The sequence below is a fragment of the Engraulis encrasicolus genome, chromosome 5 (assembly GCF_034702125.1).
Source record: "Engraulis encrasicolus isolate BLACKSEA-1 chromosome 5, IST_EnEncr_1.0, whole genome shotgun sequence".
NCBI classification, from domain to species: domain Eukaryota; kingdom Metazoa; phylum Chordata; class Actinopteri; order Clupeiformes; family Engraulidae; genus Engraulis; species Engraulis encrasicolus.
Window position 1 is genome coordinate 13,367,827 of NC_085861.1, and position 15,000 is coordinate 13,382,826.

The following is a 15,000-nucleotide window of genomic DNA, read 5'->3' on the forward strand; positions in this document are numbered from 1 at the left end:
CACAATTCCGTGGGAAATCTTTGCAAGGTATGATACTAGACATCCAGAAATAGTTTGGTTGGATTTCTCCAGACGACAAAAACCCACCATTATACATTTCCCTAGATGCTGGAATGGCAACAGGAATGCATAGGCACAGGCACTATTCCGGACTGGCTAATAAAATGACATTGAGTTGGGAGTTTTGGGGATGGAACGGCTTAAAAATAGAGGAGCGAGCAGCCACTGCACCCATTAGGTGATTTCCTGTTGATGTCCTTTCGCAGTTTCAGACAATAGCAGGCTAAGACATACTACATACAAGACGTACAGTACAGTAGAGTGCTGCCTGCCATAATCCAATCGTGGGACGGATGTGGAGCGCAGATGACATTGTCATATGGTTCATATGGTGTTTTGTACTGTACATGCTTCCCGGGGTGAACCCGTCCCCCATGTGCAACTCATGATCATATCTGAAACTCATTTCACAGCCTCTGAATCCAAGCAAAGTTTCTCTGGGTGCTCCATTGTCGAGCATTGCATTGCATTGTATTGCTGTCTGCCACCGCGCAGGGTTCTGCTTGTAAGGCCTGTGAACATGTCTCTGTCTTTCTCTCTCTCTCTCTCTCTCTCTCTCTCTCTCTCTCTCTCTCTCTCTCTCTCTCTCTCTCTCTCTCTCTCTCTCTCGCTCCCTCTCTCCTTCTCCTTCTTCTTCTCCATCTCCCTCTCGCTCTCTCCCTCTCTCTCTCTCTCTCTCTCTCTTCTTGTCACTCTTTTTTCTGCTTGGTTTCCCTCTCTTCCATTCCATTCCATTCCTTGTCTCTTTACATCGCTCTTTCTTACACCATCTAATTTTTCGACCGCCTCTCTCTCTCTCTCTCTCTCTCTCTCTCCCCCCCCTCTCTCTCTCCCCTGTCCTCCAGAGGGTTGTGAGGTGGGCCAGTGGAGTGAGTGGGGCACGTGCACTCGGCGGAACAAGACCTGCGGCTTCAAGTGGGGCCTGGAGACGCGCACGCGGCACATCGTGAAGAAGCCGCCCAAGGACACGATACCCTGCCCCACCATCGCCGAGTCCCGCCGCTGCAAAATGTCCATGCGGCACTGCAGGAGAGGTGAGCCATGACGCACACACATCACATCACACACCACACCATATGCACACACACATCACACCTCACCACACGATACCCTGCCACATCATCGCCAAGTCAAGTCCCATTGCTGCAAAATGTCCATGCAGCATTGCAGAGAGGTGAGCCGTGCCATACGCACACACACACGCACACACACGCACACACACACACACACACACACACACACACACACACACACACACACACACACACACACACACACACACACACACACACACACACACACAGCTATCACGGTGCAGTTCCGCCACTGCAAAATGTCCATGCATACTGCGCATAGAGGTGAGTGGCCACACGCCACACGTCATACGTCACACATCACAGCGTCAACGTTACAGTATTATTGTATACCATGGTGTATTGCATTGAGTGTGTGTGTGTGTGTGTGTGTGCGCGCGCGCTGAGTGTGTGCGCGCTGAGTGTGTGCATGCCTGCCTGCGCTTGACCGAGGCTGTTTGGCCTGTAGTTCTGGGATGTGTGTTCTGGCATTTTTCCATCCGAGTGTCACAATAGATTTGACTGTCTTCCCTTTGTCCTGTTTCTGAGCTTAGTACATTTGTGTCTAGTTACTGTCCAGATGCTTTCGATGCATGCAGAGCAAGTTAAGGAGGCCTGGAAGACTTGCTTGTGTAGGAAGGAAGCTGACTTTATGTTTTTTTGTCTCATAAATGTCATAAATGGCCTCTGTGATGCCAGGGTGGTTGCGCTACCAGTCCGTGTCCTTAGGGAAGTGCCACAGAGGGGGATTTCCGAACACACTTTCGGGAATCAGGGCTGGTGACCCCTCCTGCACCCGAGCCCGTTCTCTCTCTCTCTCTCTCTCTCTCTCTCTCTCTCTCTCTCTCTCTCGCTCTCTCTCTCTGCCCGACCGTAAACACCTTTTTCTGTGTGTATTCGCTGCACAGGCGATGAAAGGCGAAAGGAAAACAGTGGGCCCTCGCTGGTCCTTTCCCTCCTGTTTGGTTTGGGAGGCTTTCTGGGTCCACGGTGGCATGAAAATTCGTGTATGAAATATGCCGACTTTCCAGAGCTTCTTGGTCGCCGCCGGCTGCCGGGCCAGGCCAGGACGGGACTGTGTGTGCTGTGCAGTCGCTCCACCACCACTGCCACCACCATCACCGCCAGAGCCACTACCGCGCACACTCACTCGCTCATTTCTTCTTTTTTCCTTCACCTTCTCCTCCTCCTCCTCCTCCTCCTCCTCCTCCACCTCTATCTTCTTATCCCTCCTCCTCCTTCTCCTCCTGGGGTATGTTTTTTTCTCTCCTCCCTTTCTCTCCTCTCCTCCTCTCCTCTCCTCTCCTCTCCTCTGCTCTGCTCTGCTCTCCTCTCCTTTGCTCTGCTCTGCTCTCCTCTCCTCATCTCTGCCCCATGGAATTCCTGAAAGTATGAAGTGCAGGTTTCCTCAATGGCACTCTCTGTTTCCTCTCCACTATTTGAGAGTTATTTGCGGTGCATGCTGCATGTATTTTGACCATTAAATGAGAAGTCAAATCTGGGGGAAAATATTTTCACTGTAAATACAGCCAAGGAAACATTTTTTTATGCAATGAAATGAAAAAAAATCTGTTTAGCTTTTCACTGATGGGCCAAACACACTAATGGAAATAATTGCCTCATTCAGAGTTGGATTATCAAGGACGATACAGTATGCTGTGATAATTTATGGGACACACTCTCTCTCTCTCTCTCTCACTCTCTCTCTCTCTCTCCCTCTCTCCCTCTCTCCCTCTCTCTCCCTCTCTCCCTCTCTCTCGCTCTCTCCCTTGCTCACTCTGTCTCTCCACAGTAGTGTTATTCTTTTTCCGCCTCACCTGAATAAATTTTTATTCGTACTGTCTGTGCTAATTTCGCTCAAGGTTAGCAAGAAATAGCGCAGACAGGAAATCGGTAATCCAACCATATATTTTTACTCTCCCCCTGTTCAGCAGTTTTGAATGTATTTAAGGTTAAGTTAACAGGGCCTTGTTGGCTCGACCTGATACGTCAGAAAAGGGCAACCGGATTCTGGTGTCGGTTAGATTTAGCTTCCCTGAAGACAGACGGCATAAACCTACGGGGGGATTCCGAGCATTCAGAAAATAGTAATGGAAAAATATTGGAAGGAACTTCAGACGGGGCTCGCAGTTTAAGTGCTGAGTGAAGAAATAAAATTGAGATAAGCCATGGTTGCACTCCCCTCCCGTCCCCTCCGCTCCCCCTCCCATCCTCCCAATATTATTTGAGGTCGGGGAGAAGCTCCCTGGATGGATGGAAACTCTGATTATTTGGCACATCCCGTGGCCCCTCATACCCTCCCCTGGCTTTCTGGTGAAGAAATGTTCCCACTGCTCTAAATTAGCGCTGCTTGCTAGCATGACCTTTTCCAAGTATTTTATGGTCTTCTTTAATTAAAGCAAGCGTTGGGATGGATGGTACCATGGTGGCATCAATTATCTGGAATGAGGTGCCTAATTGGGGTTCCATTGTTAAAGTTGTAATGGAGTGCAACAGTCATTCCTGTCATTCCTGTCATTATTAGTCGATAGGCGATATTTAAATAAATACTCCAAAAAATACTCTTGTGTCATCAGGTCTGTGTCATGTGATTCTGCTTGGATCTTGGGCCGTGATTATTCGTTGCTGTTGTGTCTATTTTCCCAGACCTCCCAAGCCTAATGGTATATTTGTGACCCCATTTCTCACTCATTCAACTCTACTTGAAATTTTATGAGCTTCTCGCCGGTAAATAAAAATCAAGTTGTTAGCCATCATTTTGGAGATTGCCCCTTTTCACCCAAGCATGCCATGGGCTGGGTGGTAGTGGTGTGACTGTGTACCACTCTGGCGATGATGTGGAAGCACTTACGCGGTGTGGTTTTAGGGGGCACGGAGCTGGGCAAAGTCGAGGATAAAAATGGCATTACATAAACATAAGCGTGTGTGTGTGTGTGTGTTTGTGTGTGTGTGTGTCGTTACAAAAATGTTATGACTTGGGGTTGATGGGTAAACAGCTGAGTCGGTCGGCTTACGGGTCCAAGTCCTAGTTTTAAAATTCCTCCACAGTTGACCTCGTAAATTAGACGGCATTCCGCAGACTTTGAGGCTAAAGTCTGTGAAGGCTTCTTACAATTCAGCAGCTTTAGTTCGCAATATAACAAAACTACGTCGCAAGATCTCAATAGGATTACTCCTCGTAGACTGTAAACAGTGCGTGTGCCTTTCCCCCCCTATCTGAAGCGTAATTTCAGTAAGGAGAGAAAGAGAAAAAAAAACATGTCATCGGTGGATAGATTGGTACATGGGAGTGAGTAGGAGACTTTAGTTGAAAGGATAAGGATAAAGGCTAAAAGAGAGAAGGGTTTTCCTGACTTTTTAACCGTAATTCCCAGCAGACACCAGACACCGGTATTTAACCTAAGTATTGGATTATGTAAAGGCAAACCTTTCCAGATTGGTATGGATTACACATGGACAGGAAATAAAGATAGAGTAAATCATCTGGGAGGGAGTAGGTTGTAGACTGGGGGAGGGGAGAGGAGAGGAGGGGGGCCGATGGAGATGGTTGCCGTGATGGGGATGGGTGGCCGGCTGCGACAGGGGGTGGGGGGTGGGGGTGGGGGCGGCCCCTCGGCCGGCTGTGTTGGAGCTGACATATGATGTTGAGCTATTCATAGCCATGTTTATTTAATCACTCTACATCAGTGGTCCCCAAACTGGGGGTCAGGACGCCTACGGGGGTCTCGGATGTACTGAAGGGGGGGTCGCAGACAAAAAGGACTTGTATTGACTTGCATGGTTAATAGATGTATTTGCTGTCTGGTGGATTTCTAGCAATATTAGCGGGCAAACTGTTAATGGAAAATCTAGCAAATGTTTTTGTCCATTAATATTGTTTGATTTTCTGGTAATAGTTTGTCCGCTAATATTGCTATTATAACACATTGTTAGGCTATGGTGGGTGGGGGAGAAGCAAAAATATGTCCAAATAAGTCCAAAAGGGGGTCCCCACTAAAAAAAGTTTGGGAACCACTGCTCAACAGCATCCATGGCTCTACGTCAAGAAAGATGATAATAACTATGCCTGAGACGTCACTTGCGGTGCGGATTGGGTATTGTCGATCAGCTTAATGACGCAGGCTGGGTTAGGGGTGGGGATGGGTCTGTGGTGGTGTGTGTGTGTGTGTGTGTGTGGAGGGGGGGGAGGTGTTCTAGCACGTCGTGTACGACCTTTTCCCTCCTCCTGCTCCTCCGTCTGTCATGCATGCTATTGGCCCGTCAAGACATCTGGACATCAGCGCCACGACGACAAGTCTATACGACTATCTGCAAGTACTTATCTTATCAAGGGGGAAAATATGACACTCACTGACAAACCTCCCAACCCCCCCTCAATCCCTCTCTTCATTCTCAACTGTGCAAAGCGTTTGGAGTAGAACAATTTGGGTTTGTATGGTGAAGATATGTCATAGATCATCACTGTGTGTGTGTGTGTGTGTGTGTGTGTGTGTGTGTGTGTGTGTGTGTGTGTGTGTGTGTGTGTGTGTGTGTGTGTGTGTGTGTGTGTGGATATGTCTTAGATCACCCCGCTGTGCTGAGCTGTAGTCTGGATAACACAACATAAGACGGGGGAAGAATAATCACACTCTCTCCAGGCTGCTGCTGAAAGATGGTGTGTGTGTGTGTGTGTGTGTGTGTGTGTGTGTGTGTGTGTGTGTGTGTGTGTGTGTGTGTGTGTGTGTGTGTGTGTGTGTGTGTGTGTGTGTGTACAGTATGAAATCAGTATTTTTTTTCCAGGTGTCTTTAAAAGTACAGTGTTTATAAAATACAGAATATATATTTGCCGTGATTTTCAAATTATATTGAAAATGGAGCGTGGAGGTGTGGAATATGGAGTTTTAATGTGCAATAATGTGTTTTAGGTTTTTGTGTATTTGTGTATTTATGTAAGCTGCCTGCTCCTTCATTTCCTTCAGGATTAATGAAAGTACTCTACTCTACTCTACTCTACTCTACTCTACTCTACTCTACTCTACTCGACTATATTGTTGTCTTTATCAACAGCTGTTCTTGCACTGAGATTGTAGCCATATTGTAGCGTGTTGTACATTGTGTTGTTGATTTCTCTGAACATATTTTGACTTCATTTGCTGTCCATACATGAAGACCACTGAAGACCATGGAAACCATGAAGACCACACACACACACACACACACACACACACACACACACACACACACACACGCATACACACACACACACACACACACACACACACACACACACACGCACGCACACACACACACACACACACACACACACACACACACACACACACACACACACACACACACACACACACACACACACACACACACACACACTGGTAGTGACACGTGGTGGGCATTTCTCTGGAGTCTCTTCCCCAGACTGGCGAGCTGTCATCGGATTCACTGGCTCACAAACAGACAGGCACATGACAGGCACTCTAGAGCGTCACTCATCTCCCCAGCTACCTACTTCTCTCCTTTCCTTTCCATCCTCCACCTCCTGTCTTTCTAGTCTCTTCCTTCTCCTCTTCCTCCTTTTCCTCCTCCTCCTCCTCCTTTCTCGTCTCTTCCTCCTCTTCCTCCTCCCCATCTTCATCCTCCTCCTCCTCCTTTCTCGTCTCTTCCTCCTCCTCCTCCTCCTCCTCCTCCTCCTTTCTCGTCTCTTCCTCCTCTTCCTCCTCCCCATCTTCATCCTCCTCCTCCTCCTTTCTCGTCTCTTCCTCCTCCTCCTCCTCCTCCTCTTCCTCGTCTCTTCATCCTCCTTCTCCTCTTCCTCTCCTTTCTCTCACTCCATTTCCTCATCCTACTTCCCCTCTTCTTCCTCCTCTTCCTCCTCTCCCTACTCTTCCTCCTCTTCCTCCTCTCCCTCCTCTTCCTCCTCCTCCTCCTCCTCCTTGTCCGTCTCTTCCTCCTCCTCTGCCTCCTCTTCCTCCTCCTCCTCCTCCTCCTCCTCCTTTCTCGTCTCTTCCTCATCCTCTCCCCTCTCTCACTCCATTTCCTCATCCTCCTTCCCCTCTTCTTCCTCCTCATCCTCTACTCTCTTTCTCTTCATCTCCTCTTCTCTTCATCTCCTTTTCTCTTCATCTCCCCCCACCTCCTTCCTCTCCTCCATCCTCTCCTCTTTCCTTTTTTTCATCCTTCCTTCCTCTCTTCTCCAAATCTGAGGGCTGTGTTTCTTCTGTACTTTTCCTCTGAGGCATTTACTCTCGCCGCTGTCTTTTCTTCCACTGTTTCTTTTATTCCTCTTTTTTCTTTCTTCCACTGTGTCTTTTATTCCTCTGTTTTCTTTCTTCCACTGTTTCTTTTCTTTCTTTCTTTCTTTCTTTCTTTCTTTCTTTCTTTCTTTCTTTCTTTCCATTGTTTCTTTTCTTTCTCTGTTTTATTTTGTTTACACGCCCACACCCACACCCGTACACCCTCGTCCTTCTCACTCTATCTCCCTCCCTCTCTCCACTCTCCCTCTCTCTCTCCCTCCCTCTCTCCCTCCCTCTCCTCACCCCTTGACAACCCACAAAACTGTGTCAATATTAAATGTTGTGTAAACAACTTAGAATGTTATTGCCTCGAAAGGCCGCCTTAATCCCCAAGTAATTCGCCGATGTTTGGACGTATGGATTTAGGAGCGATTGAGGTTATACACAAACACGCCATTGAAACTCATTGGCTAATTTCCCCCCTCTGGTAGCAAATCTGCTTTGGGGTTCTCAGACAGCAGAAAAGTAGTGCAGTTAAGTCATGCAGAACATTGGGTGTGTGGTGGGGGTGGGGATGGGGGAGAGAGGAAGAGAAAGAAGGAGACGAAGGGAGAAGGAAGGGACGTGCCTTTACTGTGGCAATACTGTGTGTGTGTGTGCGCGTGCATGTGCGATCGCAGTGTCTCAAAGTTTATGTGTGCACATGTGTGCTTGTGTGACGGTGCATGTCTTTGTGTGTGAACATATTTGAAGGTGCATGTCAGTATGTGTGTGTGTGTGTGTGTGTGTGTGTGTGTGTGTGTGTGTGTGTGTGTGTGTGTGTGTGTGTGTGTGTGTGTGTGTGTGTGTGTGTGTGTGTGTGTGTGTGTGTGTGTGCGCGTGTGTGTGAGAGAGTTCATGTGTGTATGTGTGTCCAAGTAGTAGAATAGACTAATCCCCTTGTTGCAAGAAGTTGTATGCAATACGTATGTGCAGGCACCATGGCGACAGCGGGGAGGGAGGGAGGGAGAGAGAGAGAGAGAGAGAGAGAGAGAGAGAGAGAGAGAGAGAGAGAGAGAGAGACAGACAGACAGACAGACAGACAGACAGACAGACAGACAGAAAAAGACAGAGAGAGAGAGAAAGAGAGAGAGAGATGGAGTGAAAAAAAGAGAGTGAGAGAGAGAGAGAGGGAGAGGCATGCAGAGGAGAGCAGAGGAGAGGAGAGGAGAGGAGCACACTTTTCTCCTAATGATTTTCAATGGTCATTGGATTAAGTACCACTGGCCTGGGCAAACTGAGCCCTGTGTGGTGCTATTGATTACCTAGCTCTGTAACAGGAGAAACATCTGCTCTCCTCCCCATCACTCTCACCCGCCTCCTCTTCTCTTCTCTTCTCTTCTCTTCTCTTCTCTTCTCTTCTCTTCTCTTCTCTTCTCTTCTCTTCTCTTCTCTTCTCTTCTCTTCTCCTCCTCCTGTCCTCCTCGTCTTCTCTCCTCCTTTCCTCCTTCTCTCCTCCTCACCTCACCTCTCCTCTTCATCCCCATCACTCTCAGCTCCTATCCTCCTCTCCTCCTCTCCTCCTCTCCTCCTCTCCTCCTCTCCTCCTCTCCTCCTATCCTCTTCTCCTCCTATCCTCCTCTCCTCTTCTCCTCTTCTCCTCCTCTCCTCCTCTCCTCCTCTCCTCCTCTCCTCTCCTCCTCCTCTCTTTCCCTCATCTCCTCTTCTCCTCCTCTCCCCTCCCTCCACTCCTCCTCTCCTCTTCTCCTCCTCTCCTCTTCTCCTCCTCTCCTCCTCTCCTCCTCTCCTCTCCTCTTCTTCTCCTCTCCTCCTCTCCTCTTCTCCTCTTCTCCTCCTCTCCTCCTCTCCTCCTCTCCTCTTCTCCTCTTCTCCTCCACGTTAGTCTTACCAGGGCCGCCGCTTGGCATAAGCAGAGTAAGCAGAGCGCTTAGGGCCTCAAACTTGGGGCCTCATAAATTGATTGACTGAAAATCGTATTTTTATTATTATTATTATCATTATTATAACTATGATTTCATTATGAGGGGGGGCTCCTGACCAACTGTGCTTAGGGCCTCCAAAACCTTAGCAGCGGCTCTGAGTCTTGCCTCCTCCTCATGCTGTCTTCCTCTTTTGCTCGTCTTCTTATCCTCTCATCTCCTCCCCTCCGCCTCTCCTCCTCTTCTCCTCATCCTCCTCCTCCTCCTCCTCTCATGCTCTTCTGCTCATCCTCTTCTCCTCTCTTCCTCAACCTCTTCTCCTCTCCTCCTCTGTATGAACGCTGTCTTCTCAAGTTGCTGTAAATCTTGCCGTGTTGCTGTGTCTTCTTATTCGGTGTCTTCCCTCCTTTCCTCGTTTATTTCATCTCCGTTCTCTCCCTTTTTCGCACCCCCTTCTCCTCTTCCTCCCACAGGCGGAGCATTCTGTGGTATAGGCTAAAATGTAAATGTTGTATATGCACAACTTTTTCTCTATCGCTTAACCCCCCCAGACCCTAATTTTCTATGAAAAAATCCTTGTAGATTGTGTCCAATCTTTCCAATCAGAGTTGTCCGTCTGTCTGTATTTTTGTGTTATGACACATAACAAAAAACAGTCATTAGCTAACACTCATCTTCAGATTCTGGCTAATGACATCATTTCGCTGGTAGTTGTTTGTGCAAGCATCAGCAAATTAGCAAATATATCCACGAGTCATACTATCGGAGCAAACAGGGCTGGACTGGCCATCTGGCATTATGGGCATTTCCCGGTGGGCCCCGCACCCTTGTGGGCCCCTATTTTCAGAAATGTTACCAAAAAAAATCACCTGCTGTGAGTCAGTTCTGTGCCGCTAATTATGAGGGGTCCCCCTTTAAGCCAAAAGTGCCCGAGCCCTATTTCTCTCCTAGGCCAGCCCTGGGAGCAAATATGCAGGAGTCATTGTAGGACAGTGTTTCTCAAACCTTTTCAGACCGAGGACCACTTTGTCCCCCCAAAAAAATATCGGGGGCCACCTGTCAACTGAATTGGAAGTTGATGGACGCCAATTTGACACTGCTATTTTTTTTTGCAGATCACTTACTTTTTATTCACATTATAAGCCTGTCTTATTGTGTTGAAAACATGAAAATGTTACAAATATAGCCTACTGCTAGCTTATCTTGGAAAAGTAGAAATCCCCTCGCGGACCACCTGAGCTCTGTGACGGACCACTAGTGGTCCCCGGACCACACTTTGAGAATCACTGTTGTAGGAGCACGGCCGGCCTGGGCAGATCAATGCAGGTGTGCCTGCTGGAGGATTGATTCCCCTGATCCGATTTCTTGGAAGCAGCAAGAAGAGAAGAGGAGGGAGCATCCCGTTTGGCCACTGTGTGCGCGTGCATGTGGTGTGTGTGTGTGTGTGTGTGTGTGTGTGTGTGTGTGTGTGTGTGTGTGTGTGCGTAATGGCACCCTTACTACTCTCTCCTAATCTTACAATACTCCTCTCCTCTGTCGCTTGCTCCGCTTGTGTTATTACTAAACCTTTCATACAGAGCCCACGTTATAACCTTACTGTGACCACAATAGTAATGACCATGTCTTACATTACATTACATTTGGCAGACGCTTTATAACCAAAGCTACATACAATCGAGGACATAATCACAGCCAACATCACTAGCAGATGCAAAGTGCACAGGAAATATAGTATACAGAACAACAAGTGCAGATGCAGTGTCTTAAGACTCCTGTCAGATGCAATGTTGTTATGAGGTAGTTAAGATTTTTCAGCACAGAGTGAAAGGGATCGCCGGTGATCCCATCTGAATGAAAGGGCTACATCAGCAAACCAAAATTTGTTCATATTTATTTTATTATACATTCATAGTAAGTTGGAAAGAAACCAGGTGTGCAATTCTTGAAACCATATTTGCTAACTATATTAGCTCTTTTGTTGTTTGCAATGCCATCTCCCATGTACAACTACCCAAAATAGCTAATTTGGCCGGCCGCTACATTTTTGAGAAACACACCCTTTGATAGGAGGAGTGGTGGTGTTTTGGGTCGGGGTGAGGGTGAGGGTTGAAAGCGTAGCCTGGCCAGTTAGTTTGAGATGTGTCTGGGCCCATACGTTCATAGTAAGTTAGAAAGAAACAAACAGATCCCAGGATAGGAAGGGTGGTGGTCAGTTTGTCTGAGATGTGTCCAGGGCCCAACCTCAGGCCAAGACTGCCCTCCACTGATGCTTTTCGATCACAGCAGGGTGGCAACCAGCTCCTACAGTAGTCTCACCCAACCCCCATCAGTCACTCTGATCAAGGTCTGACTGACCGGAACGTCAGCTTTCACATTAAAACCTTGACCGTAATTGTAGCAATCTTGCGCTTCTTCTCTGATTTTCAAGTGATTTCCATTGAGATACCTGCACCGTAAAACAAAGATTCAAGGTGTGCAGGCCACCTCCTCCATCCTACACAGTAAAAACCACAGTGTTAATTCAACACTTTGAGAGTCAATTTAACAAATTCTAGAGTGTATTTGGTCCCATAGTACTCTTTAAGTGTTGAATTAACGCAGCAGGTTTTACTGTGTACTTGGTCCATTACAACAGGGTGGCAACCAGCTCTACAGGAGTCTCACCCAAAACCCAACCCCCATCCATCCCCGTCCTGGGCCCAGCCCCAGCCCCAGCCCAAGCCCCAGGCCCAGCCAAACAACACCCGCTCCCCCTTGGGGTGTTTTCAGCATGTCCCAAGGTGGCCCCGGGATCCCTACTGAGCTTTGCCAGTGCCCGTGCTTGGCTGGCTGTCTCCTGCGTGGCAACGACATAATGCAGTGACCAGCACAGACACAGACACTGACACAGAGACAGACACGTGCCAGTCCAAAGAGGACAACCTCACGTCTTATGGAGAAAGCTCAGCTCACAGCCGGCTAGAGCAGGGGAGTTGAGAGAACGAGACAGACAGAGACGCAGACAGAGGGCATGGAATTTTGAAATTAGAATCTGAGAGAGCGTGCAAGCGTGTGCGTGTGTGTGTGTGTGTGTGTGCGTGTGTGTGTGCGTGTGTGTGTGTGTGTCTGACTGTCTCTCTGTCTGTCTGTCTGTCTGTCTGTGTCTGTGAGTATGTGTGTGTGTGTGTGTGTTTTGGTGTATGCATGTGCGTGCGTGCATCTTTCGCAGAGAGTGAGTGAGTGAGTGAGTGAGTGAGTGAGTGAGTGAGTGAGAGGAGCTTAGAGGGTAGAGTATATCCAAGCCAAACAGCGAGAGCACGGCTCGGCGCGGCTGCCATGTCTTTTTGCCACCCTCCCTCACGAGCGGAGCCAAACTCCCTTGGACATGCATGTCAGAGCAGCACGGGGTGACTACGCTGCCGCTGTGGCTGATGGTGTTTGTTTAATCATTATCAGACACGACTTGGCTCTCTCTCTCCCCTTCTCCCACTCTCCATTTCTCCCTTTCTTCCTCTCCCCCTCTCTCTCTCTCTCTCTCTCTCTGTCTATCTATCTCTCTTTCTCCCTCTCTGTCTCTCTTTATATCTGTCTCCCTCTGTTGTGCACCCCCCTCTCTCTCTCCCTCTCTCTCTTTCTCTCTGTCTCTCTTTCTATTTGTCTCCCTCTCTTGCGCTCTCTCTCTCTTTTTCCTCTCTCTTCCACTCATCATCATGGCTGTGGCAGTCACTGTTGACACTGTTCGGCTGGCAGTGTTGAAGGTGCCAATGACGATGATGCCTAGAGACAACCCACCGCCGAGCATGGTGCCGTTTGCTCGGGGCCCAAGCAAAATGAAACCCCAATTGTTTCTCACCCCGCTTGGTTGGCTGCTTAATCCCAATATTCCCGACAATCTGCTCAGCACTAATATCCTCCAGATGAATCCCACTACACCGCACCGCACACCGCACTGGACCGCATGCAGGCTGGTACACAGTAAAAAATGCAATATTAATTCAACACCTAGAGAGTACTCTGGGACCAAAATGTACTCTAGAAGAAGTTAAATTGACTCTCCAAGTGGTGAGATAACAGTGCAAATTTCACTATGATATGGTATTCCGTGCGAGTGAGTCCTTCCTATCCTGGCCTGGCCTGGCCTGGGGTGCATTTCTCGAAACCAAAGTTGCTTACTACATTAGCTACTTTGTTGTTTTCAATGCATTTTACCATTGGCAACTACCGAAGTTGCTAACAGGCTAACAACTTCTCTTTTGAGAAATGCACCCCTGGTCTAGTCTGGGCGGCCGGAGCGGTTCAGTTCCCGCCAGCGGGAGGTGGGAGCCGGGAGTCGGGAGTGAGCTCCGCACCTCTTTCCCAGGGCCATGGTGGGCTCCTCCGCAGCTCTTTCCCAGGGCCATGTTGCCGCGGAGCCCTCTAATTGGCCGCCGGTGTGTCGGAGTGATTATGCGCGCCCCGAGCCGCAGCCTGTTGTGACTGGCGTGGCGATGGGCTAATCTTCATTTAATTAGCCCACTCGACAGGAGTGACACGGTAGCACACACTGCTCTCTGACCCCCGGGGGCCTCGCTGTCTCTCTGTTTGTCTCTCTCTCTCTCTCTGTCTCTGTCTCTGTCTGTCTGTATGTCTCTCTCTCTCTCTTTATCTTTCTCTTTCTCTCTCTGTCTGTCTGTCTCTCTCTCTCGCTCTGTCTCTCTCTCTCTCTCTCTCTCTCTCTCTCTCTCTCTCTTTCTATCTTGCTTTCTCTCTCTCTATCTCTCTCTCTCTCTCTCTGTGTCTGTCTCTCTGTCTCTGTCTGTCTGTCTCTCTTTCTCTCTGCCTCTCTGTCTCTCTCTCTCTGCCTCTCTGTCTCTCTGTCTGTCTGTCTCTCTCTCTCTCTCTCTCTTTCTCTCTCTCTCTCTCTCTTGCTCTCTCTCTCTCTCTCTCTCTCTCTCTCTCTCTCTCTCTCTCTCTCTCTCTCTCTCTCTCTCTCTCTCTCCCGTGCCTCACCACCACCTCCGCCCACCGACCACACACAGAACAGGTTGCACTCACACTCACAACAGGCTGGACACACACTCACAGCATACCAAGATTAGTGCAGAGCCATTCGGATGAGCTAGATTGTTTTATGACTAAACAAAATAATAGTAAGAGTGGTGCCATTTCGAACGGAGTAGTATCGTTTCAAACAGATACACAAAAATATTCAATATATTCTAAGATGAGTCAGCAACATACTCAGACTGGACACGGGCCATCAAGATCAGTGTTGATCCGTGCAACACAACTAATGGTGCTCTTTATCACTACAGAGTATACACTTATAGCAAATTCAGTGTTGTTTTGAACAGCCATAAGATACATGAGACGGACCAAGGGATTAAAATGCAAATAAAATGTCTGTGAAAGGACATATAGTTTCTAGTGGATTGTATAGAAATAGGACTGTATTAAACAATGTGCAGTTTACATTATCAAGATGTGGATGAATGAATTCAGGATATAATGAAGTAACAGCTGAAATGGTCTTTACACAAAGTGAAATGTGTACACACAGAGTCACACTGTATGGAGTACAGTATAATCCAGTATAATAGGAGAGAGGGAAGAGTGGGAAAGATGTGCCTGGAGCAGTTTCCCTGCAGGGCTGATTCAGAGTCAGTTAACCCTATCGCGCCGGACGCATCATATTTGATGCATCAAATTCAAAGCCCTCTCCACGCTGACACACAAAAAAATCGATCTCAAACACATCCTGCG

General features: G+C 48.2%; 1 protein-coding gene across 2 annotated transcripts in view; it reads left to right on the forward strand.

Moving 5' to 3' along the window:
- The window catches only part of rspo2 (R-spondin 2), a 114,118-nt gene that overhangs the window by 66,338 nt on the left and 32,780 nt on the right, over positions 1-15,000 (forward strand). For both annotated transcript variants that reach the window (XM_063198733.1, XM_063198734.1), the window contains exon 5: positions 906-1,094. In XM_063198733.1, the coding sequence (XP_063054803.1) occupies positions 906-1,094 (189 nt within the window). The remainder of the gene's footprint in view (positions 1-905; positions 1,095-15,000) is intronic.